Source organism: Mirounga leonina, unplaced genomic scaffold, assembly GCF_011800145.1.
Source record: "Mirounga leonina isolate KUSES-001 unplaced genomic scaffold, KU_Mleo_1.0 Mir_126, whole genome shotgun sequence".
Lineage (NCBI taxonomy): Eukaryota > Metazoa > Chordata > Mammalia > Carnivora > Phocidae > Mirounga > Mirounga leonina.
The window spans coordinates 15,274,467-15,301,725 of NW_023270314.1; the positions used below are offsets into that span (position 1 = coordinate 15,274,467).

At 39.5% G+C, this 27,259-nt stretch overlaps 2 protein-coding genes across 2 annotated transcripts in view; one reads left to right on the top strand and one right to left on the bottom strand.

The window, feature by feature from the left end:
* The first annotated feature begins 10,361 nt into the window (after positions 1-10,361).
* The window catches only part of WIF1 (WNT inhibitory factor 1), a 68,073-nt gene continuing 51,175 nt past the window's right edge, over positions 10,362-27,259 (top strand). Inside the window, exons 1-2 of the mRNA XM_035002218.1 lie at positions 10,362-10,509; positions 10,998-11,137. Of these exons, the coding sequence (XP_034858109.1) occupies positions 10,362-10,509; positions 10,998-11,137 (288 nt within the window). The remainder of the gene's footprint in view (positions 10,510-10,997; positions 11,138-27,259) is intronic.
* On the bottom strand, positions 21,202-21,780 carry LOC118008618 (60S ribosomal protein L12-like). Its single transcript, XM_035002219.1, has one exon. The coding sequence runs from the start codon at positions 21,739-21,741 to the stop codon at positions 21,244-21,246; it is 498 nt and encodes a 165-aa protein (XP_034858110.1). The 5' UTR covers positions 21,742-21,780; the 3' UTR covers positions 21,202-21,243.

The following is a 27,259-nucleotide window of genomic DNA, read 5'->3' on the forward strand; positions in this document are numbered from 1 at the left end:
AGTTTGGTAAGTTCTTTATAGATTTTGGATACTTATCTAATAAGACTCTTGCAAATATTTTCTCCCATTCTGTAGGTTGCCTTTTTTGTTTTGTCGACTGTTTCCTTTGCTGTGCAAAACTTTATACCTTGGGGCGCCTGGGTGGCTCAGTTGGTTAAGCGACTGCCTTCGGCTCGGGTCATGATCCTGGAGTCCCGGGATCGAGTCCCACATCGGGCTCCCTGCTCGGCGGGGAGTCTGCTTCTCCCTCTGACCCTCCTCCCTCTCATGCTCTCTGTCTCTCATTCTCTCTGTCTCAAATAAATAAATAAAATCTTCAATAAAAAAAAAACTTTATATCTTGATGAAGTCCCAATAGTTCATTTTTGCTTTTGTTTCTTTTGCCTTTGGGGACGTGTCTAGCAAGAAGTTGCTGCAACCGAGGTCAAAGAGGTTGTTGCTTACAAAGCACATTCTTGTTCATATTATACATTTCTAATTATCTCATAAATTCTCAAAAGTAAAAATTCTTAAAGAATTTGCCTATCTAAAATGTTGATACAAGATAATATATTACTCTTTGGAAAGATTGTACCAATTCCTACTCTCAACAACAGTGACTGCTATGAATTATTTACATCTTTGTTCTAGTGAAAGGTAAAAGAGAGTATCTCATTGTTATTATTTGCATCTCTGTAATAACTAGTGAAGTTGGATATCCTTTAAAATATTAAATGACCATAGTTTTTCATTTATTTGTATGTGTATTTCAATTACCTGGAGATCTGCCCATTTTTCCACTGGGATATTCATCTCCCTCACCTAAATTTTGGTAAGAACTGACTTATATTAAAGATTTTAACCTAACATTTTCCCTTCAGAATATCATTTATGTTTTAATGTTGTTTCTTGTATCACTAAGCATATAGATATATAGATACACATACAGATATGTATCTACATGTATACAGAAGCCATATAAATGTATTTGGCTGAAGAGATAGAAATATATATATCTTTGGTACATATATACAATATATGGATATCCTATATATCTTTGATGTTTTTGTTTAGAAAGATTGTCAAATGATCACCTAAATTTTTTTCTAGAATGTTTACAAACTGTCACACTTTTCCCCCAAGGTATACAAATAGATGTCTTAACCCCACCCCCTGAGGCTCACCAGACAAAAAAAGGATTCGGGAAGGAATGTGTGAAGATTACTTGGTGGTGGTAGCAGTCACATCCCTACTGATCCCAAACAACCCTGTCAAAAGGGTGGGTGAGCAGGGTGTGATTACTCCTACTCTGGACAAAATGGCCTCACCAAAGCTGTGTGTCAAAATCATCTTGCTTGCTACCTTTTAAGGCTCATTCTGAAATAAAATCCTTTATATAGTATTTCTGTTACTCATGGAACTTTCCATTGCATCAGCTATCTGTATTCTAGGATGTCTATGTGATAACTTGCTGGGTGTGGGAATGAGTGAAGGACTAGAATTCAGATTAGCATAAAATCACACCATCAAGAGTAATGTGGGAGGAAGATTCATCCTTCCTTAAGAGAGGAAGGTTTATAATGCTCTAGAGACTTCAGAGATCAGTGATCACAACAAGAAAACCCTCCCTCTCCTCTGTCCTGAAGGTAGCCTCAGATCTACAGGTGAGCAAGCAACTCTATACCCAGGCCTTGAGTCTTAGCTATTCACTTAGATCACTATGACTAGAACTCATGAAATACCAGCTACTAGTGGGGCTTTGCAGTTTACGGTATGCTTTCACATGAGTTGTGTGGTTATTATTGAAACAACATTTCTCATTAACAGATCAGGGCATTTTTTATTATGTTTTTTGTGTTTACATTACACATATTACACAGAAACACTGTTCTCTTGGGCTTTTTTCACTTGAAACAATATTTTCAGCCATTAAAAAGTATTTGAAAATGTCATTTATAAACATTTCTTAGAGTCTTATTTTTGAAAATGGAAAAGCAAAGAGAAAAAATTTTAAAAGGCTTATAATCACATCACCTTAGTCATTTCTATTAACATTTCAAAAGGTAGAACTCAACTATTATACGTCTAAAAAATATCAAATGATAGAGGAAAAAAATACAATAGAAAAAGCCTCTTTCCCCCAAATCTAACTAACCAGTAGTTCCCTTCTCTAAAGGAAACCAGCATCAAGTTTGCTATACCTGATAAACTTATGGTGTGTGTGGGTGCCTATGTGTGCATGCTACTGTGTCTTTTTTGTATATACATGTACATCTGTGTTTAAATGTTTGTGTGTATATTTTCATGTACATTAAGGAACACATACTATATACACTGCTTTGTATCTTGCTTTCATAATGAATCTTGAGAACTTTCATAATCAGCATATACAGAGCTTCCTTTCTCTGGATAAAAGCTGCCTGATATTCCACTCCATTCCACTCCACTGTAATTTGCTTGACCAATTTCCTATTAATGCATATTTAGATTCTCAAGTTTTTTGTTTCTTTGTCTTTGCTATAACAAGCAACAATACAAAGGATATCTTTGTAAACGTATTTTGGTGTTTTTTTCATGTATATTCATAGAATAAATTCTCAACAGTGGAATTAGTGAGTCAAAGGGTATATGCCTTTTGAATTTTTGATGCATATTGGGAAATTAGAAATTGTTCTCCAAAAAGGATGAATCAACTTACACCTTCATCAATAATATGAGAGTACCTCTTTTCCTACACCCTTGACAATACTTTATATTTAGTTACTTTTAAATGTGTCTAATTTTTAATTTATTTAATTTTAATATCTATCAATATTTTATACTTACTGTTTGGGTTTACACTTCTTTCATTATAAGCACCTCTTAGCCTTTTGTGCTTCTGTTTCCGTAAAACAGAATTCTGTAGTCTTGTCCATTCTTCTACTAGATGACATGCTTACTGGTAAGCATAAGCATTTTGGAAATTAAAGTTGTTCCTTTGTCTCATATGTTTGCAGACATTTTTCCCCATGTATTGTTTATGGTGTAGCTATTTTTATTTTAATTCCTACATAGCTACTTAATATACTTTTTAAAAAACACTTTCTTGAGTCAAATTTATTTATTTTATTTTTTAATTTATTTTTCTTTATTTGACAGAGAGAGACACAGGGAGAGAGGGAACATAGGCAGGGGGAGTGGGATAGGGAGAAGCAGGCTCCCCACTGAGCAGTGAGCCAGATGCGGGATTCGATCCAGGACCCTGGGATCATGACCTGAGCCGAAGTCAGATGCTTAACGACTGAGCCACCCAGGCGCCCTTTACATCAAATTTATATATCTTTTCTTTTATAGCTTTCAAGTATCTGCTTATAAAGGTCTTCCTGCTTATAAAGGTCTTCTCCATTCTAAGCTTATAAACACATTCATCTATGTGCTCTACTTGATCTTTTATGATTTTGTTTTTTTATATGGTATAACAATTTTTAATCAATATTTTATTAAAACATAATGTACATTAGAAAGCTCACAATCGTAAGTGTGCAACTTAATGAGTTTTCACCAAATAAACATTCCCATGTAGCTAACATCTGGATTAAGAAACAAAAACATTATCAGCATGTCAAAGCCCCCTTTATATCCCCTTCCAATCATCACCTCCCTCCAAAGGTAATCCCTTCACCCTCTTGACTTCTAATATCATGCATTAGCTTTTCCTATTTTTGAATTTTTAGTAAATGGAATCATCCAGTATGTACCCTTTTGGACCATTTAGCTCAACATGATGTCTGAGATTTATCCATGCTCTGTGTAATTTTAGTTTGTATATTTTCATTCCATGTACAAATAATAATTTATTAACTCATTCCACTGCCAATAGATATTTGAGTTGTTTCCATTTGGGGGCCAAGATGAATAGTGCTGTTACAGTCTTTGGATATATTTATACACTTTTTTTTTTTTTTTTTTTTGGCTAGGCTTATCTTTAGGAGTGGAAATCCTAAGTTGAACTTTTGTAGTTATTTCCAAATGGTTTTCCAAAATGATTGTACCAATTTATACTTTTGCCAGCCATGTATGCTTTACATTCTAACCAACTTTATATAATCTTTTTTTCATTTTAAGCATTCTGAGGGGTGTGAATTGCTTTCCCACTGTGGTTTTAATTCACATTTCTCTGATGGCTAGTGATGTTGAGTAGCTTTTCATGTGTTAATTGGCCATGTAAGCATGCTTGTTTGTGAAGTGCCTGTTCAGGTCTTTTGCCCATTTTCTACTGGATTGTTTATCCTTTTTCTTATGGATTTATAGAAATTCTTTATATATCTGGATAAGAATCCTGTACATCCAAGTATCTTCTCCCACTCTGTGGCTTGTCTTTTCACTCTCCATGCTATCTTTTGATAAAAGAAATTCTTAATTTTAATATTGTTTGATTTACCAAATTTTTCTCTTATTGCTAGTGCCTTTCGTATCCCGGTGAAACATTAATATTTTTTTATTTCTTTAGAAATTTTTAAGCAGATTAATGAAATTTAGTTGACAAAATAAACTGCACATATTTAAAGTGTATGATTTGTTAAACTTTGGCAGTGATGAGTAATGTACATTATCTAGATTATGATGATAGTTTCATGATTGAACATATATGTCACAACATCAATTTTAATGCTTCAATAATATTTCATCCTTTGAAAGTGTTCTAATTTGTTTCTCATTCCTCTAATATTGGGGAGTAAAATTGTTTTCCTCTTTTCCCCATCATAAAAAATAATAGCCGTTAAATGTCACAGAGATGAAACAGCATGTATGAACAGGAAATAATGGATATGGTTTGTGGAAGACAAGATGTGCTAGGTTGCTTAGCAATGCCATTATGTGAGGGAAGAAGAGCAAGAGCGTTGCATGGGATGACGAGGAATGCTCAAGCTGTGCTGTGCTTCAGTAACGAGCTGTCATGTGTAGTGATGTACAGTTCTGAAGTGATAAAGTATGCAGGCAGCATAGCAAGAAGCGCTGGCCTAGCGTGCTGACAGCTGCCTACTTTCGGAGAAACTGACTGAAGCAGGAAAGAAAAGACCTTTCTCCCTTCTTAAAAATGGTTTTAGTTACAAGAGCATTTGCTCACTTTTTAAAAATCAGGGAATATTTGTGCATCAAGTGACAATCATGCCCCAGACCCAGGTCCACTCCCTATCGACAACCCCTGGAAGTATTTTGGTATGTAACCTTTCAGACATTTTCTGTGAATAGTTTTAAACACATACAAACATGTACATATATACACATAAACATTGTTTTTTTAAAAACAGGACTGCTAATAAAAATAATGCTTGGCAACTTGCTCTATTCACTTACTATCTTGTGGTTCCCTTTCCATACCAGGGTGCTACCGGTGTGCCTGCTACCCTCCTTCTCCAAACACAGCTCGGGATGCAGCTGGTAGGCCCCGGTCTCAGTGTCAACACCTGGAGCTCTGGTTGAGCCCACAAGGCGGAGTGAGCAGCAGAAAGACAGCCTGCCTGGCAAGTGGGTGGCTGGGTACCGACAAGAACCTTCTCTTTGGCAGGTTTTGCCCCTTTCGCACACAACCGCACTTTTAGGATGAGTGCTGGTTTCAGCCCCCTCAGGCACCTTCCCCCTCTTTGTCCCATTGCCTCTCCTCTAGTCCAAGAGTAGCAAACTCAGAAGCCTACAGAAGCCCAGCAAGTCAAGTAAATGAGTGAAGCAGGCTCAGTAGAAGAGTGTTAGAACTGTCAGAAGTGGAGCCCTGTTTTAATGGCAGCCACTACTCACACCACCACTCACACACATCCCCTTGTAAGGGGGGGATATTGCCAGATCTCTAAATTTTCCTTGAAGAAGTCATGAGAAGCCAGGAAAAGTCTTGAGAAGCTACAAATCCAAATTTTATGAGAAATCTTCTGATTTTTAAATGTCAGCCAGCCAAATGTTTTGGGATGTACTTAGGTCTTTACCTTTTCTTTTTCTTTTTTTATTTTTTATTTTTAAGATTTTTATTTATTTATTTGAGAGAGAGGGAGAGCACATGAGAGGGGGGAGGGTCAGAGGGAGAAGCAGACTCCCTGCTGAGCAGGGAGCCCGATGCAGGACTCGATCCTGGTACTTGAGGATCATGACCTGAGCCGAAGGCAGTCGCTTAACCAACTGAGCCACCCAGGCACCCTGCCTTTTCTTTTTAAAATAAACTTTATTTTTTAGAACAGTTTTAGATTTACAGAAAAATGGCAGATAGTTTAGAGAGTTCTTGTCTACCCTCATACCCACATTTTCCTAATACTGGTACAGTAGGTTGTCACAATTAAGGAACCAATATTGATACATTAATATTAATAACTTATTCAGATTTCCTTAATTTTATCTAATGTCCTTTTTCTGTTCCAGGATCCCATCTGGGATACCACATTACATTTAGTAGTCATGTATCCTTAGTCTCCTTTTGACTGGAACAGTATCTCAGATTTTCCTTGTTTTTGATGACCTTGACAGTTTTGAGGATTATTGTTCAGGTATTTTGCAAAATGTCCCTCAGCTTGGTTTTTCTGATGTTTTTCTCATGATTAAACAGAGGTTATAGGTTTTCAGGAGAAGGCCACAGAGATAAAGTACCGTTCTCAAAACATACCAAAGGTACATATTATCAACATGACATATCCTGGTTGATGCTGACCTTGGTCACCCAGATGAGGTAATGTTAGGTCTCTCAACTGTAAATTCACTCTCCACCCCCCCCCCTTTTTGTACTGAACTCTATGAAAGGAAGTCACTACTCACAGCCCACACTTAAGGAGTGGGGAGTTGTGCTCCACCTCCTTGAGGACGGTGTTTCTCCATAAGTTACTTGGGACTCTTTGAGCACAGTCTTGCATAACCAACTCCTACCTACCTTTCTGGCTTCATCCAACTGCTCCTTCTCTCCCCCAGTCCAAGCTCTCATGCTACAAACCTGTACTTGCAGGTGCTGGATAGTACCATTCTTTCTCTCATCTTTGTTCTTGCTATGGCCACTCTCTGGGCCGAGATGTCCCATGGCTTCCTCCCCTGCATGTTCAATTCCCTTTTAACCTTCAAGATTGCTCAAATACCCAGCACTCTAAGAAGTCTTTCCGGAACCCTGTCTATATTAGGGGACTTTCCTCTGTGTCCCCAAATACCCAGTGCATGTCTCCATCCTGGCATTCATCCCTCTCTATGGTTCATTCTTTATATCCTCTCCTATTAGACCACTATTTTGAGAGCAGGAGGTGTCTTTTTTTTACTTGTCTTTCTATCCCCTGTGTGTATGCAGTCCATACATCAGACACCAATGTTTTTTGAAGGAATGAACTAAAAAATTTACTGAATCCCAGAATATAAGATTTCTTCTTTGAATTCCCAGTCCTTCTGTCAACACCCACCATATTTTGCATTGCATTATGATTACTTGGGTGCTTGTCTTATTCATTTTAATATCTCCAATACCCTTCAAGGGCTGAGATCATGTTTTGTTTTTCACACAGTTTCGTGATTTTTTTTTTTTTTTTGCTGCTGTTGTCTTTTCTGTAATTTTTTAGGACAGTGTCTTGCACAAAATAGGTATTTAATAAATCTTTGTGGAATGGCTGAATGAGTTAATGAACAAATAAATGAATCTGCCTAGGAATGTAGCTGATGAGAATGCATTACACAAGGAAAGGAAAAATAACAGTCTTGAAAATAAGTGATAGAATTGTTCAAAAAAAGATTTTATTTTGAAGTAATCTCTACACCCAACATGGGGTTCAAACTTATAACACCGAGATCACCTACCCACCTTGCCAGCCAATAAATGGTAGAATTTTCATACTGAATGAGGTTGATTTGTAATACCACCTAGCACATTATTTCCAAATTTTTATCACATGAAAATAAATATTACCTTTAATACAGAAATTTGAAACATGACTGTATTCTAAATGAAAAAGCCATTTTGCTCCTTAACAACAGAGAGTCAAGCCTGATTTAGGTCTTAGGTGGCCCTTCCCCCCCAAAAAAGATACACCATGTTACTCTTGGAAATAGCTGACTGGTGTATACCATTATGTTCTTTCCTTCCCTTTAAAATCCAAGGAACTCAAATCCAAGATTTTTTTAAATAACATGTTTTTCTAACTGTAATTAAATCTAATTCTTTGTAAGTGTCCACTGCTAAGGAGAAGTGAATAGAGGGGGCCTCACTCAGAAGAAGTTGAATGAGGAGGGAATTTAGCCCCTCTTTTTCTCTACCCAAAAGTACACTTTATGAATATTTCCTACTCAGTATTTGATTATAACAGCCTGTAGAGGGCGTCCTTGCACCAAGAGCCATAGGGGTTTGAGCACTGCTAAGGAAAAAAAAGTTTCAATTATGACCACACTTTCAGGAATCAAAGAAAATGTCTATTGTGTTTTGAAATTATCTTTGAGAGACAATTGCTATTAAAATGTTAAAGGGCTCTAAAGATTGCCTAACGTATGTGAATCCACTATATTAAGGAATAATTACTGAAGTGAAATCAAAACTAATAAAATGTTTGAAAAGAGGTAAATATTTTTATTTTAGAGGAAGAATGGCTGTGAGACTTGGGACCTAATTATAACTTACTTATCAGTACGAGGTATAGTGGCTAAAAGAATGGGCTCTTAGATCAGAGTGCCTGGGGTTTGAATCCTGATTCTGCCCCTTACTAGCTGAGTCACCACAGGCAACTTACTGGGCTTTTTGGAACCCTGCTTCCCAACAGTAAAATGGAAATAATAACAGTACCTACTTAAAAGAGTTGAGGATTAAGTAAGCCTTTAAAGTACTTATAAAGTTTGACATTTCAAGTTCAAATCAGTCATAATTAGACATCTTGTCTAATTACTTTTAAAGATCAACAGTTGTAAAGTCGAAAATATTTCATAATTGGAAATACATATTTTGTTCTTTTTGGTAACTTCTCGTGACCTAACATTTATTTAACTAAATGCGTGCACCAGTTCGGCTTCTCTTCTGTTGTTTCTGTTTGTTTTCCCCTCTTGAGGTGTCCACTACTCTACAAAGGACTGAGTGAAACACCACACCCTAGACACTTGATCCTTGGGCATTTGTCGCAGCATCTGGGTGCTAAAGAACAAAGAGAAGTAAACAACCCTTTTCTGAGTCTGAAATCTAAGGGTTTTTTTGAGTTTTTGTTTTTGTTTCTGTTTTTAACCTTTTGCTTCCGTTTTCTTTGGGCAGCCAAGGGATTAGGCAGGGGGCAAGTTAAATCCCTTCTGCTGGGGTCGGGTGGCTATGTTCGGCTGTAGCCCACTGCCAGCCCACTACTCTTCGCATAGACAAGGCCAGAGCCTTGGTCCTGCCCCCAGGCGCCTGTGATTTCAGTACCAGTACCCCAAGTTTCTGGAAACCTCGGCAAATATTAAGAGCCCTATCCCCGACAGGGTCAGGTACGCCTGCCATCCAGCGCCCAGGGAACTCGTCCCGGCGCTGCCCGGTGGGCAGGGAGAAGAGCCTCCCCAACTGTGAAAGCACCCTCCTTGCTGCCTGACAAGTGCGGAGTGGAAGCCCTGCGCCCCGAGCCAAGCCCAGCGCCTGCCACCAAGGGCACCCCTGGACGGCGGGTCGGGTTTTACACGGATGGCAACGCGCCAAGTTATCGGCGTCGAGCGGCTCAGAGAGGAATGGTAGCGGCGGGAAGGGAGAAGTGGAGGAATATGCGCCTTCCTTCGCACCGGCATGGGGATGGAACTCGTTGCCGTCGTCGTCGTCACCCTCATTATCATGACTGTCCTCGGCGCCTCATCAAGCCGTGCGTGTCAGCCCTCCCCGTTTCCCTCAGGCCCTGCCTCGCCAAGCAGGAGGCAGAGGCGAGTGACGTCCCAGGGGCCCGACCGACGCCCCTCTGCGCAACCGCCTACACCACGCGCCCCCTTCGCGCGCGCTCGCATCCGCGCCCCGCGGCGTGGACGCGGCCTCCGAGGGTCCCGCGCCGCCCGCGCGCGCCCCCTAGCGCCCCCCAGTGGCGGCCACCTGCGCCTCGCCACTCCTCGCTCGCACCTCCTTCGCGCGCCCTCCCTTCCCGCTCTTCCTCTCCGGCGGTATTTAACCCTGGGGCTGTCGGCCTCGCCGTGCGTGCTGGCATCTCCTGCTTTGCCAGGCTTGCGTCTCCGCCGCCCCTCTCCCTCCCGCGCCCCCGCCGCCTCCCCGCCGGCGCCCGCTCTCCCCTCCCACCTCCCCTGGCTCTCGCGGGCTCTCTCGCACCGGAGCCTGGAGGCGGCACGCCGGGCCGTCTAAGCGCGCGCAGCTTTGGCTGAGGGAGGACTGAGCGGCCGCAGGTTGGGTAGGTGAGGCAGGAGGAGGCTCGGCGGCGAGAGCCACCGGGAGGGCGGTCCGGAGGAGCATGGCCCCGAGAAGCGCCTTCCCTGGCGCCGCGCTCCGGCTGTGGAGCATCCTCCCGTGCCTGCTGGTGCTGCGGGCGGAGGTCGGGCAGCCGCGGGAGGAAAGCCTGTACCTCTGGATCGATGCTCACCAGGCGAGAGTGCTCATAGGTAAGGCTCCCGCGCCCACTACCTTCCCCTACCTGTGTCTTCGCGCTCTCCAGCGCTTCTGTTAAAGGAGAGGTGCATGCATTTAAGTATGTTTTTACAACTTAATTTCCAAGGAAGGTTGCTCCCCTCCACCTTTTAATCAGCTATTTTCCACCTGAAAGCGTATGAACTTCTGTCTCCAGAAACCTGAGCTGATCTAGTGTTCTGATCATGCTGTTGCTAGTTTCTACAACCCTATGTTTTAGGGTGAACCCAGCGCTTGTTAGCACCCGGTGACTCCCTGTGCACTCCCTTTCCTGAAAGTATGTGTCTGTTGGCGCTGTTCTTATCACATACAGAGGAAAATTAGTTGGTACCCAGACAGGTGCTTTGTGTATAGAAATGGCCCATACCAATTCTTTAGTGTTCTTTTTAAGTGCGTTTTCTGGTTTGGATTCTTTTAAGTCTGCCTAGTTTGATGGTTTTGTTTATTATTATTTTTTAAACAGGATTTGAAGAAGATATCTTGATTGTTTCTGAGGGGAAAATGGCCCCTTTTACACATGATTTCAGAAAAGCACAACAGAGAATGCCAGCTATTCCTGTCAGTATCCATTCCATGAATTTCACCTGGCAAGCTGCAGGGCAGGTAAGTACTGATAACCAGAAAGGGTGGAGAAAATTACCTTTTAATATTTCCACCGCCTGATGGCAGGTAGAGGTAATACTGCATAGTGTGTAGGCTGGTACATTTTTACAACTTTGAAGAGTGATTTCTCAGGTGAGTTCCAAAGCAAATAAAGAATTAACTCCTGTTTATTTAAACGTGTCACATAAACTAAAGATTCCCAAAAGAAAAAGGTAAGCAGTGTTCCTAAGCTTGCTATTTTGATATGACTCAATGTCTTCAGGCTGCTGGAAACAAATACCAACATCACTTCTTTCTATGATCATTGACATTAAAATTTAACATAATATCTATGCCAGAATAAAATATGTAAAACATATGGGGAAAAAAAAACACACAAAAAAACATAATATCTAAAAGATTCTTTGCCATAGTATATACCAATCACTTTTGACATTACTTATACTCTACAACAAAATTTAAAATCTGTAAATATTGACATTGTGCATTTGAAAAAATTTTTGAATGTTATTCACTGGAACAGTGTAAATGCTACATAGTTCTGGTTGAAGTTCACAACTTCAAAAAGTGTAAGAACATGTGTAAAATATTGCAGGCTATTGATATTTTAAGTACCATTTAAAATACTTTCATATGGAAAAAGAAAACTACAATATATTTTTATGAAGGACTATTCCTTTTATTTTTTAGTACATTACCATCCTTTGTATGTTACCTTTTGTACAGTTCCAGTAATACATAAATGACCTCCAGTTTTGGAAAGAAAGGGAGGACAAATATTATATAAGTTTAATTTCTTTTGTGCAGTTGGAGAATTTACTCTAGAGGACAAAGGGTAAGTAATAAATTCTTTTGCTCTTTAGTTGGTAAAATGTGTCCACTATGAAAATCATTGTAATTATAATTAAAATCACATTTTCAGGTCTTTTTTTATTCTAAATTTACTTAAATGGTTATTTTCATGAAGAATGTGATCCAGAAAACACTTTATAAAAAGTAATTATTTTGAATTGAAAAGCCACTTTGGGTCCCTCTAATTATCTGTTATATTTTGGGTGTGACCATGACCATTTTAAATGTCTTTTTTCCCTCAGGTCTGTTCTCTCATTTTTTTTTCTAAAATAAACCAAATCTAGACCCATCAACACTTCCATTGTTGTAAAAAAAAAAGAAATAGATGTTTTGGATCCACCAGAGTTCCTAACAGGAAGGTCATCTATTCTAATACCCCCATTTGGTAGATAAGTTCACTGAGGCTCCTATTGCTCTAAAGAGATTATTCTTTAGATATATCTCTAAAGAGATTATAATTCCCACTTCATACTTCATGGACAATTAATTTTGGAATAGTGCAAAATCAGTAATAAAGCAATGAATGGCCTTTTACCATCTCCTTTCTTTTCACCTGAATCTATCTGTGTTTGACTACTTGGCAGAGGAGATCAGTATTAATTCTGTAGTTTTAAAAAGGATATTTTCTTTACCTATACTTTTATGAATTTATAAGAACCCTTAGACGGTAGCTTAACTTACACCCCCTTCCTGGCTGAAAGGGTTTGGTAACTGTAGGAGAAGCAGAAAATGTCAACAGTTCTCATTTATTTATTTTTCATATGCATTTGTCTTCTGGGGAATGGAATTTGAAGCAAAGGCTTAAATGCTATGTCATCTCCCCTGTCGCTTTATAGCATAGTGCATGTTTGCAAGCACTGACATACTGTGGAGTACAAAGTGAATTGCGAGTCAATCTCAGGAATGTCCCTTGTAAAGGATTAGAGAAGATATTGGAGCTAGCGTGGAGATGAAGCTTCTAGCATCTTTCTTTTGTTTAGGTGTTGATCGCCCTTGTGGATTATCTCATTACACAAGACAATGTTAGCACCTCAGTTCAGTTATCTTGCTCTTTATGCTCAGCCTGCTCTGGATAGGTTACCACAGGTAACTTCATGAACTCTGGTGTCTGTTTTAATTAGTTGGGAGGGTAAGTGAGGCAGGCAGGATCTACACAATGCTAAATAGCGGGACATTGAAAAATATTATTTAAATTTTACTTATTTTACTCAATAAAGTTATGTGACTCCAGCAGGATAATTTTTGAAGTGCATGGAAATTTTGAAGATGAGAAAAATAATCACTTCAATACCAATTAAGTATTTTGAAAGGCATCTCTGGCTAAAGCCAAACCACATCAAAACATCTACATGGAAAATGAAAAGTTCATTCCATTATCTAGTTATTTCATCCAAATAATATCAAACATTTAGGATTTCAACACAAGCAAAAACACACAGCTGATTAACAAAATTTTAAACTTAATATTAAAGTGTTTTGGCAACACGTGGAGAAAGTTAAACTAACTTTAGGATTGAAGACCTAGAGGCAGTAGGTGTTATCTCCTTCCAATAAATTATTAGTCCATTAACCCAAAGTATTCTTGGGACCATTTGAAATAACTTTTATGTTCTACTTCAAACAAGTGCAGATAAAAATTACAGTGAGATTCATTTCCCCACATCAAGTAAGAGTGTTTTGAGTATGTGAAGAACGGTGCCTGCTTGTATGTAGCTGATGCCCTGTTAGGCTTTTTGCAAGACTATTTGATTCTGATAGCAAAAAGCTTGATAGACATCCTTTAACTGGGAAATTTTACTTCCAGAAATTCATCCCAAGGAAATAATTATGGATATTAATAAAAATTTAGGTGCAAGACTGTTCCTCATTGTGCTATTTATAAAAGTAAACATGGGTAGAACTTAGAGGTCCAGTGATAGTGGCAGGAGAATGCAATGAAGCATTAATAAGAGTATTCTAGACATCAAAAAAAGAATATTCTAGACATCTACTCACTGCCATAGAAAGATATTCATGACAGATTAGGTCAACAGCCTATCACAGTATATTCTGTTTGATTCCATTACAAAATATGTAGGCAGACATAGGAATAAACATCTGACGTATCAGAGGTTTTTAATTGATAGGGAGCTAGGAAGCATTTTGAACACATTTATGTTCCTTACATATTGGTAAATACTGCACTCAATACACTGTATCTTCAGCCTGTAACCTCTGATTCTCCAAGATGTCAACATTAGTTACATCTGTGTATATTACGTTTTTATTTTTCTGCAATGAGTGTGTATTGATTTGTAATTTCAAAAACTGTTTTACATTAAATGTGTGCAAAGCACTATACTTTAGAGTTTAAACTTGCATGATGTTCTACATTATAAATAATTTACTTATACTTATTACCCAGTATCATTTTTACAGCATAAATCACTCAACAAAATGGTAAAACAAATGGTTTTCATGACCGATCGTAACTACGGAGCCCAAATAATTCACTAATACTTATCTGATTCTCACCAGATTCTTTCAAGATCCCTAAAAATCTGCCTAGGAAGGCTTTCCTATCTGAAACCAGATGACCTGACCTCTTTCACTGAAATTCTCATTTTCCATAGAAAACCCTGTCTCTACTCTATCTCCCATTTAAAATACTCATTTTCTGACATGCCCCTTCTCAAGGCCTTTAGATCAGAGAAGAATTTCTATTAAAGAGGTTTAGGCTTAAGGGATTTTTAGTAATTAAGGGAAAATACTCTTTATTGCTGTATATAACTTTTAATAGTTGATATTTTTCAATGAGGCATTCCTTATTCTAATTTTTCTCTAAATTTGGGACAGGTAGGGGCCATGAGTTACCATTTTGGTTTTCTAAATGATGCACTAATTAAACATTTTATTTGGAAAATAACCCTTTCTAAAACTAATGGCTTTCAAATAAAACTTTAATGAGAAGTTTTGTTAGACAAATCTGACCTAATATTAGGACACCGCTGCTGATTTCCATTTGAACCAATTTGGTTCAAGGCCAAAATTTTTTGTTTATATAGACCATTTAAATAGATTTTTATTTATAAAGATCATATAGACTTGATTTTAGTAACTGTAATATAATCTATCACCTGCATATAGATGCTAAGGTACTATGAATCTAATACCCAGTTAATTGGGCATCTCTTTTTATGTTGGCTTTTTTTTTTTTTAAGCAGTGGTGATGGATTTATGCTGAGTCATTTGTACTAGTTTTCCAAACTTCTTATGACCAAATGCCTGGATTTCTGAGATGGTTGGCAAGGGTTGGGGTGAAATTGGTGTGTATGGAATAGAAATTCTCTGGGTAAAGATAATCAGCCAGTATTAACTTCCACCCCACCACGTGGATTACCAAGCAAGCTCTAACCATTTGTAACAACAGGTCCAGATCTTAAAGTAAGCTTGTTTTCATGTATGGTGGTCACAATTCTTATAACCACTGGAAGTCAGTGATAGAGCCTCATTTGTCTCAATTGCAGGATGTTTAAAAACAAAACTGAAAAGTGTCATTGTAGATACAGGAAAGGAAGAGGAGAATTTTGTCTGGTGCCCTGGGAAGTGGGTGGTCACATGTATATTTGAGAAGAATTGATTATTGAGTTAAACTGCAGAAACATGCTCCTTTGTGTTATGTATCACCATACATAATGGTGTGTAACATAAAATACTACATATACTGAAGATGCAAATGTCTCGAGTGCAATATTTATCAATATGTAAGGAACATAAATGTGTTCTTAACCCTTCCTAGCTCCCTATCAACTAAAACACTTCTTGAATGATTTCAAACTGCCAGAAATAAGAACAATAATAACACAAGATCAAGTATAAGAGAAGCTCAAGAACTTTGCCGGGATAGTGGTGTCCTCGTGAATGATTCCAGTCTGTAGCACCCAAATTCAGCTTTAAAATGAGGAAGGTCCAGTTGGCAAAAAGAAAAGTCAAAAACAGATCATTTCCCTGAAAACGGACTCATATTTTTGTGAATTTTTTTAAAAAGTGGAATCATTCTACTGACATGTTTCCGTAATATGAACTAGATAATCCAATTCTGTCATAATCCAGCTGTCATTTAAGTGCCCCTAAAGCTCCAGGTAGCTTGTTTTTGTAGTATAGTGTTTGATATGATGTCCCACTGGTCCCATTAAACTGGCAGTCTGCAGTGTGCAGTCTCCAATTTCCCACTGGACTAGTTGAGAAAAGGAGACCTGTATGAAAACTTTTCTTTCCTTCTTTTCTCCCCTGACAAAAATGAAAGAAAGGCAATAGAGAAGTGAATTTTAATTCAAGTACTTCCTCTCCCTCTTCAAAGGAACTGCCAAATACCCTTAACTATCTTCTTCTAATTCCATAAGTTATGGTAACACTGATTATTATTTAAGTCCCTTAATATGTACTGTCTGCATTTTTTCCTAATGGAGTTATGATGGTTTGGGTAGTTACAACCCAAGTGGTTGCATACTTTCATACTCCTGGGGTTGGCCATCATACCTTTGCAGTGGTTTTATGTCACCAAATGGAGGAAATGCCTCAGTTTTTGACCCCTGGTCCATGGTTTCAAAGTGGGAATGTGAATATGTTTACATACTGTGGGCATGATTTTTTTAAAGAAGGTACTCATATCAAAAACACAGCTTTAAACTTTTAATGTTTAGATTCTGCTGTGCTGTGGTATTTTGCATTGTGGTGTTATGGACATGCCACTAGGGATCAAAGAGTAATTCTGCAGAGAGCCCATTTCATTTAGCAAAGCAGGCATGTGCCAGCCATCTGTTCTATCTGCTGATAGAAAACAGCAGTAAGTTTCTCAAACTTTGGCCAGAAAAAAAAAAAAAAGCCTTTATTGCTTAGAGGAGATGAGTTACAAGGTACCTTGTAAGCCACATGTGGTTCTATGGCGATTTACATGGCCCAAATGTAAACTCTGCTATGTCTTCCGTACACGGTGGTATAGAGGCATGTAAACAAGCCCTTCACCGCTACCCTCTGTGTTTATTCCTGACTTTAAAATGCTTGCAGAAATAAAAGTCTTTTAAATTGTTGTGGAAAGGAATGATATTCAATAAAGCATTTTGTCTTGGATTAAACTCATTTCATGTCAATGTCCCTGATGTGTTGTGAGAGGAAAAGTTTTGGGATTAAGAGTTTAGTGAAAATGTTCTTCATCCTGTAGCTGGATCTCTGGAGGAGACATTGGCAAGTCAAAACTTCTTTTGCTGCAATAATTTAGCCAATATGCCCCATTTGCCAGCCTGGGAGTAACTTGGTTACATTGCTGTGAACCCTTCTTGGATGGGGGGTCATTCTCCCCTGCAGTGTTTCTCTGCCTCAAGCACTCAGTCAATCAACAAACATGGACACTGAGTCATAGAGCACACAAAGAGGAATAAGCATGGTCCCTGCCCTCAGGAAGCTAATAGTCTAGGAAGCAAATATTCATCATACTCATCCAAATGAGTTAGAAAGTATAGGATTGGTTGAGAGCACAAAAAAGACCACTCTTTTCCCTGCCTGGAGGAACAAGACGGGGGAGCTCTTCACTGATCTCACTGAGCAGGTGATGTCTGAATTAATTCCTGAAGGATGTGGAAGCATTCATCAGATCAGCAAGGGAGGAAAAGTACCTTCCAAGTGGAGAGCTCAGGATGTTCAAGTGCGTGGAGGTCTTAAAGGGGAAGGCATGTTCTAGGTGATCATGAGGGGCCTCGTATCCCATCTGAGAGGTTATGGAAATTCAGTGAAGGGGACGTCAAGGTCAAATAATGGAGAAGTGTTCTGGGGGAGGAGAAGAAGGTAGAAACAATTCAGGGAGATTTCTCTCTTCTCTGCTGTGAAAACAATAGACTCAACATTTTGCATGTTTGTCCCAGGGATATATTAAGTAAATCTTTGGTTTATGTGTTGGGTGGACAGTGGCTTTTCTACAATCATCAATTAGCTCTTCTTTCTTATTAAACTTTCAGAAAACTTTGTAATGGTTAGTCTCAGCTCCAGGTTAAATCATCTTTGGCAATTAAGGTATGGAACTATTAAAAAATCACATTTTGTGAGTGCATAGAACTTCTAAAAAAATCAATTTAATTTTCTAGTAGAACTAGAACTTTGAATTTAATGTAAAAAGCTTAAAAAGGAAAATAATATGTTGATTTGTGAAAGAATTGATTTAGCATCTATTTTCCACTCCCATACCTTTTTAAGTATCATAAAAGTACAACAAAGGTATAGAAATTACACTTGGCAGGGGATGCTTCCTTCTGTTTACATGATGAAAAGTGGACACTGGACATAGATGTATTTAAAATAAGCCTGCTTCTTCAAGTATGAGACTTCTGAAACTTACTAGTTAAAACTTGAAAGTCAGGGGCTCCCAGGTGGCTCAGTCAGTTAGGCATCCGACTCTTGATTTCATCTCAGGTCATGATCTCAAGGTCGTGGAATCGAGCCCTGTATAGGGCTACATAATCAGTGGGGAGACTGCTTGAGATCCTCTCTCTCTGCGCCTACTCTCCCCTCCAAGAAACACACACACGCACACACACACACACTCACACACTTTCTCTCTCTCAAACAAAATAAATCTTAAAAAAAAAAAAACCCTCCTAAAATCATAGGACAATTTCTGTTCTCTTTTTTTTCTCAGACATGTGGATTTTGTCTTCTTTTTGAATTTTATAAATGAATGTGATTAAAGAATCTTGAAAATTGTCAGGCATCCTTTGAAATGCATTTATCTGAATCAAACTCATAGAGCAACTATGTCTTGTGTGAGCCTGAGACAGGACAGATTCAGGATTGACTTCTTAGCTGACAATATGAGGAAGGGCATGAACATAGTTCTTGCTTGAAGGCTCTTCGCCAGAACACAGATCATGTCCTGGGGAGGCAAAACATGATTAAGGACCAATTGTCTGCCCTTGAGAAAATTAGAAGCTAACTGGAGAGGCAGATATATACAAACAGATCATCCCAGTAATTGCTGGGAAGTGGTACTGTGTCAGCACTAGGACATTCTCAGCTTATAACGAGAGCACAGAGTACAAGTGACTCCAGAGCTGAGTCTGACTATTGAGTTAGCCAAGCAAAAATGTGGAAGAGGGGACGCTTTTTAGGAAAAGGAAACAGCTTAAGGCAAGGTATAGAGACCAGAAAGACATTATCTGGGAACCAATACTTTGGTGTGGCTGGCGTGTATGTGTAAGTAGGAAGTAAAGAGGTGGACAGGGGCTAAGTCCTAGAGGACCTTGTCCAGTATGGTAGTGCATCTGGGATTTACTCTACAGACAGTGTGGGGTCAGTCTATGAAAAAGTATAAAGCAGAGGACAGTAGGGTCAGAGTTATGTATTTAGATCCTTGTGTCAGGTGATGGAAGATAGTTTTGAAGGGGCTTGACTGCAAGGAGAGAAATCAAGGATAATAGGATACAAGATCAGGGATGAAGAGAAGAGAAAAATGGATTGGGGAAACATTTAGGAGATAAAAATCCAAAAATCTTGGTGTGCTAGGAATAAAGAGCATCTCATCTCCTCCACTGTCTGCTTCATTAACTTGGCAGTAGCCCTGTTAGCCTTTCTGTCCCCTACCCCCAAGCTCATCCTTCCTGCCCCAGGGCCTTTGCACATGAAGTTGTCTCTGCCTAGAATTCACTCCTGCTAGATTTCTGTGTGGCTTGCTCACTCATTTCCCCCAGGGACGATCAAATGTCATCTCCTCTAACAGCTTTTCCCTGCCTCTCCTCTATAAAACAACCACCACCACCCTCATTATTCTTGAGTCTCCTTCTCTGCTGTTCATTTTTATGGCCCTTAGAATAATGATTATACCTGATTATATTTGATTTTAATTGTTCAACCCTCCCATTGATTGTAAGCTCCTGAGAACAAGGACTTTGTCTTGTTCACCACGTAACTACTCCAGGTCCTAGGACAGTTTCTGACACACAATAAGCAGTCGATAACTATTTGTTGAATGAATTAATACATAAGGTAGATCCCATTATTATTCCCATTCAATAGATAAGGTGACTGAGGCACAGAGGAGCAAGAGAAACATAGGTAGTAAGTGGCAGAGCTGGAATTCAAACCTAGACAGCGGGGATTCAGAGCCCTTGCTCTGATAAGTGCTAAATAGAGGTATGATCACAGAGTGGGAACACAGAGGGGGCAACAGCTAACTTTGGCTGAGGAAGGAGGGGAAGGCTTTGCCAGAGAAGACACAACAATCGAATTGGGACTTGAAGCTGTTTAATCAGCTGAGACAGGAGTCGGGTGTGTAGGAAGGAGGGCTATCACAGGCAGAGGCAAAGGATCTGTGCAAGTGCATTCTGGGAGAGGCTAATGGTGCCCTAGACATGGGGCTGGATGTATGTATGCAAGGGAAATATTGGAGGTCAGGGCCGGGGGAGGGGGGCAGTGTGTGTGTGTGTGAGGAGATGAGGCTGGATGTTTGGGAAGGGCCAGAAGGAGAAACAGTAAAACCCATGGAAAGGTCACTTAACCTAATTCTTTTATCTATAAGAAAAGCAGTTTCGATTACCTCTAAATGTCTTCCAAATTCTAAAATATTATGATTCTATCTCTTAAGTGAAGTATCTTCAATCATTTAACATTAATGGTAATACTTTCATTCAAATTGCAATACCTGTTTCTGTTTTTTTAAATCAAGGCAGAAAGATTCTTCCTCCAAAATTGTCTTATTTGTTGTCAAATTTAAAAAGGTTCATCTCAGAATACTCATGTATTTATTGTATGTCGATGATAATAGTCAATACTTGCGTAACACATACTCTTGGCCAGTCACTTTGCCATATACTCTCTCATCAGATCTTCACAGAAGGCCTGAGGTAGGCACTAGTATTGTCCTCAGTTTATAAATGAGGAAACTAGGGCACAAGGAAGTCAAAATATTTGCCTAAGACCATGCAGTATATATGTTTATATACATCAGAGATCTTCCTGTGATAACTTCTGCAGTGTCTTCTCATTCAAAAAAACAACAATTCAAAGAATATTCATCAAAGCTTACTATGTGTTAGGTTCTGAAAATACAAATTTTAATCGATCTAACTGCGTTCTAGGAATTCACCAGCTGGTGGTGAAGACTGTGGCATATAAGGCAATAATTGTGTTGAGTTCTCAGGGCCCACATGTGCAGTTGGATGGGATTTCTTTTTTTTTTTTTTTTTTACTGGTTGTCAAATGATCCTTTATTGAAACATTTTCCTTTGTAGTTAACTAGCTGGGCATTCCACCGCACCACTGTTGATGTCATCTATGATGTCATGAGGGTGGCAGCCGTCAACATTGCAGCCCACAGACTGGGCAGTCCCCAGGATTTCTTTAATGGTTCCAGAGAGTTCTCTGGCTAAAGATCGGTGTCGCATCTGTCGGGCAATATTGACAATCTCATCAAAAGTGATATTTCCACTGTGCTTAATGTTTTTCTGCTTCTTTCTGTCTCTTGGTGGTTCCTTGAGGGCTTTGATAATCAGGGCAGAGGCAGAAGGTACCACTTCAATCTGGGCCTGTCTGTTCTGAATGGTCAGTTTCACCATAATCCTTAGGCCCTTCCAGTCACCGGTTGCCTTGGCGATGTCATCACCAACCTTTTTTGGAGACAGACCCAGCGGGCCTATCTTTGGGGCCAGGGCAGACGTGGCACCGACTTCGCCACCGGTGCACCTCAGGTACACGACTTTGATCTCGTTGCGGTCGAACTTAGGTGGCATGGCGGAGGTGGCTGGTGTCGGATGAACCCGGATTCGGGACGACCCTGGATGGGATTTCTTTTGTTGCACAAGGTAACCTGACCAAAGTGGCAAATTCAACCTGCCTGAGTTGAAATCTAGCTCATTTCACTTGTCAATTCTGATAGCATGCCACAGAGCCACCTCTGTCCAGAGAGGACGCCTCTACCTAATTTGCACAGAGCCTTCATATGGGCTAGGTGGCCCTCATTAAATGCCCTAAGAGAAGTGCTATGGGAGCATAAAGCCAGAGGGTTTTGCCATTGATCAGGTAAATTTACAATTACTTATATTCTGAAGAAGATATCCCAGAAGAGGTAACATCTAACCTGGGTCATGAAAAATGTTCAGTAGGCAGAGAGTGGCCAAGACAGGTGGGGCCGGACTAGGCGTTCTGTGTATACTGAGTGACCCATAGGAAAGTACACAGGATTATGACTCATTGGTGTAGTTGGAGAAGGACTATCAGTCCCAGAAAGCTCTGGAAGATTATGATTTCTGTATGCCATAGTTGACTTATCTTATGGAAAATAGGGAGCATGATAATGTAGATGGTAATGTCATGTCTGCATGAAAGATACCTTTGGTGGCAGGGGAAGGGTAGATGCTGGGGTGCCTGGCTGAGGACTAGGAACCAATTAGGAAGTTATTTAAGACATTACCAGGTGACACGAGTGTGAAAGAAGGTGGGCAGTGGGGAGAGGGAGGAAGGAGCAGATTCCGGAGATGTCAGTATAATTGACACGTGGGTGTTATGGAAATGAGGGACTAGAGGATGACTCCCAAGATGGATGGACAGATGGTTGGATAGTTACGTCTTAACTGAGAAATTAATTACAGGAGCAAGAGCAGAACAGTTTGAGGTACAAAAGCAGTGGGGTCCATTTGGAAATGCTTGAACACGAATTTTCTGCTGAACATTCAGATGGCAGAGTCTGGTATGAATTTGAAAACTTGAGTCTAGAGCGAAGATATGAGATGTAAAATAGAAAGACTGATTTTGGACATTTGGGGTTTTTCTTCTGTACCTCCCTCTCTTCCTTCCTTGTTTTGACCTCAACTTGATAAATATTTGAGGACCTACCTAATGCCAAAGCTTGTGCTGAATGCTAAATATATATATCTATATATATCTATATATATCTCTCTATATATAAATTGTATATGAAGATTGCCGTCAAGGAGATCAAGCTTTCCCTCAGTCTAATGTGACAACAGAGATGAACAAAACAACAAGAATGCAATATTAAATGTGTTATAATTGCAAAATGAACAAGGTGCATAACTCTGTTGGGAGAGGTATGAATTAATCTACATAGGATTCCTGGTGTTCTTCAGGGTGTAGCCTGAAACCTGTAAAACTAATATATGCATACTTGGAACAATTTCTCTGCTCACCTTCATGGCCTTTATGTACTTGACATAGTTGGGCCTCATGTATTCTGCCTCCTACTTGCCATTGTTATCATTATTTTTTGGAAATGAGTATGCCAAATGTCGCTATAACACTAGGTGACAGAGAAAGTCATCTCTCCATAATTAAGCGTCTAGAACTACCTTGAGGAAACAGTCTGTGTGGGCTGAAGATAGGCCTGAATAAACCTCTGCCATAGGGTTTGTTAGGATGCCTCGTTCACAAGGGCTATTCAGTATTAGTCATGCATGCACCACCAGGGGGGTGATTGACAGCTGAAGTCAAATCCACGCAAATTATCTCCTACTTAAGGCAATACCCAGATGGATCCCCAATACACTTGTAAAATTACTCTGATATCTGCCTTTTGAGGACTTAGTGAAGCTATTTAATTCCTGTCATTTGTAACTACAATCAGTATTCCTGTTTCCAGTTGGAACTTGATTAAGACTTGGAAATTGTACTTATATTGCTGTCACTTACAGCAGTAGCCAGCAGGTGGCAATGTAAAAGTTATTTCTGTGTGGAATTTTCCACCTCAACATTTCTTAAGGCTGTGGGGGTGCTCTCTGTCTAACAGAGACCAATTTGTGGGGTACTGTGATCTGACATAACTCATTTCAATAGACCATTTATATATGAAGTAAGTTAGAAAATAAACTCTCAAATTCCACTAAAAGCATTATGACTCATCATAGATTTGAGAACTCATCCTAAATAACTATAAATGTGAAAGATTTCATTTTACACATATTTTCTATTTCTTCCTTTTAAACAATTGCTCGATTTCAGGCTGGAGTCAAGCTTTGAGCATCTCTCCATATTCATCCAGTGTTTTCTTTGCCTTCCCTGGCTGTATCTTCAGGTGTCAACAGAATAGCAGGGTTAGAAGAGATCCCAGAGCTCCTCCACCCCATCAAGCCCTACGTTTTCTGAAGCATCCATGAATCGTGGTCTCTCAACCTCTAGTTGAACATGCTCCGTGGCAAGAAACTTACTAGGGCAAATGTTACTGAATACTTTTAATTGTGTTACTCAGAGAAAGTTTTCTTCATAATGGGTTACCACCCACCTTCCCGCTGTAACTTGAATATCCCAAAACACTAACAGTCTGTGGGCTCCCATTTGGAGAGTTCTGCCTTGCATTTATACCCTGAAGTCCGCTGATTTGTCCTCTCCATTGCAGATGTAGGGTCTCTGGTTCATTTACTCCTGCTTCTTCCCTAGTGAAGACCAGCTATTTCTGTGAGTTCTTAGAAGGACTCTGCACATGCCATCCTGGAGGGAGATGTCTTGACCTCTGCTGCTACAGTGTGGCCCTGGTGAGACCCGCCTGTCAGGTGTAAATGCAGCCTGTCCATGCTCCCCAACATATAAAGACTCAAGGGGCCACAGAGGGCTGTATTCTCCATGGGCCTCACAGTCTCATAGCAACTTGGTGTCCTGTGCTGAAATGGGGAGTCTACCCCTTTCCTCAATTTGACATTGAACGTTGCCACCTGGCACCGAAAACAGCATGACTTAAGACCCTTGACCCCCACTGGACACCAACATTAATTTCCTGCAGCCCATGTCCCCACACACCTCCAGTTTCCTCAGCTCCTTCCCATGAGCAATTTTGCATTTCTTCAACCTTGATTCCTAAATATGTAGCAAAAGTATTAAATGATCACAGATGGCATTTACTGGTACTCTACTCTTTATATTCTGATGAGAAGAGAGTTCATTGCTAGAATTGGAGATTACTTCTAGAATTGTGAAATCATCTTTTAGTTTATAAAACTTGTGTGATAAACTAGAGAAGGAGAGGAAAAGGGAGGAGGGGAAGAAAAAAGGAAAATAACTAACACTTATTATGGTATTCTATGTGCCAGTCATTGTGCTAATAATCACTTTTCATCACTGTCTAGTTTAATTCAACAACCTAGGAAATAAGTGCTACAACTATTTCCATTTTACAAAAATGGCAACTGGGTCACAAAAAGGTAATGCAACTTGCCTAAGGTCATACAACTAGTGAGGAGTGGAGCCAGGATTTAAGCTCAGGTAATCTGACTCCAGAATCCATGACAAAACAGTAACTTGAACTCTTTAAAATAGAGATTTTCCTGAATCGGCACCTTTATTCTTTAGACGTTCTATTGCATGCACACCATGTGCTGTGGAGCATGAGTTAGATAAGGACCCTGACCGATAAGAGGTTTCACTGTTAAAGGAGGCTAAAATAGCATGGCTTTTGTAAATATTAAGTTGACTCACTTGAAACTGTCGTTTTTAGTAGGTTAAAATAGCTAAATTTCATGTGATTTAATCTAATAATAAGAACTGACATTGATTAGATATTTACTGTGAGCCAGCAGCTATTCTAAGTAATTTATATGGGTTATCTCATTTAATTCTTGGACCAACTCTGTGACATGAAGATACTATTTTTATCTCCATTGAAACAAATGAGAAGACTGAGGTGTGGAGAAATTAAGTAACTTGCCCAAGATCATACTTTAGTCATCTGCAGAGCCTGGGTGTGAACCCTGGCAGTCAGATGCCAAAGTAGGGATATGGATGTATATATTGTTTCAACTCTGTGCTATACAAGAGTAAGCCAATCTGTCCAGCCAAATCAATTTCTAATGAAGCAGCTTCATTGAGAGAGTCCTACCTTACAAGGCAAATATCAAATTAACTAAGTCAAGATCTAGTTCAGAAGCTAAATGAAACGAAAACAAAGTCCATTTGACTCCAGACTGGTGGAATGTCTCTGGTTCCCAAAGTTTGATCATTAAATGTATCTGATTTCTTGGGTATTTGCAGGTTTGAATTTGGAGAGTTTTCATTGCCTATCCTATGTTGTCTGGGGTTTGAGGGAACGTTTACTCATAAAGTGAGGGAGACAGTGCAAATTGGTAAAGCTCTCTTGAATTAAGGTAAGAGATTTCTATCACTCCACTAATAACAGTGACACCTTTCTATATTGCACTTAATAGTTTAAAACATGCTTTCATTTGTTGCATTGAGTTTACTCAATCCTCCTAATAACTGTGAAAAGTCAGGCATTGCTGACATTGTAGATAATTAAATATGAGGAATAACTGTGATAATTTGCGATGAATGGCCTTTAGCCCAATGTAAAATAATTCAAATCTGATCTTTAATAGCTGTGCATTCTTCTATGATGCATGAAAATATTTGTGTTTGTGATTTTATAGAAATACATTTGCTTTTTGATAAAAATAAATAAAGGCCATTCAATAAATACTATTTAAATTATAAGGAACCATTTTCAGTGGAAAATATAAGTGGATTACCATTCCATGCCATGGTAAGTATAGAAATAATTACCCTTCATCTGTTTTCATACTTGGTATTTCAGATATTTGTTGCCATCAATTCCTTGAGAAACTCTGCATGGCCAAGACTTTTCTAGAATGGTATTTACGTGATTGTAGAAAGCTGCCTCCTTAATATAAAACCCTTCAAGTTAAGGGAGGTGATTGAATCTGCCCCTTTGAGAGGGACATGGGGCCAGGACTAGGGTGAGTGAGATAAGTGAGGCACTCAGGATGCTTGTGTGAACCTAGGAGTAAGTCCTCCATAAATTTACATTCTGCATACCTTGATCACCTCCCCCTGGTCCAGGCCCCGATCAAACTGGAGAACATGATGTGTGATGGTTCATGCTGTGCGTCCCCTTGACTGGGCCACTGGGTGCCCAGACATTTGGTCAAATATTATTCTGGATACATCTGTGAGGATGTTTTTTGGATGAGATTAACATTTGAATTGGTAGACTGAAGGCATATGGCACCCCCCAGTGTGGATGGGCCTCATCTGATCAGGCGAAGGCCTGAATGGAACAAAAAGGCTGACCGTCCCACGAGCAAGAGGGAACTCCTCCTGCCTGACTGCCAGCAAACTGAAACACTGGCTCTTCTTGGGTCTTGAGCCTGCCTGCTTTCACACTGTCTCTCCTCAGTCTTCAGCTTGCCAGCTGCAGATCTCGGGCTCACCAGCCTCCATAATCACATGAACAAGTTCCTTTATCTATCTATCTATCTATCTATCTATCTATCTATCTATCTATCTATC

What these genes read in the sequence shown, in the direction of transcription:
- LOC118008618 (XM_035002219.1), bottom strand. Translation starts at nt 21,741, where the DNA reads ATGCCACCTAAGTTCGACCGCAACGAGATCAAAGTCGTGTACCTGAGG.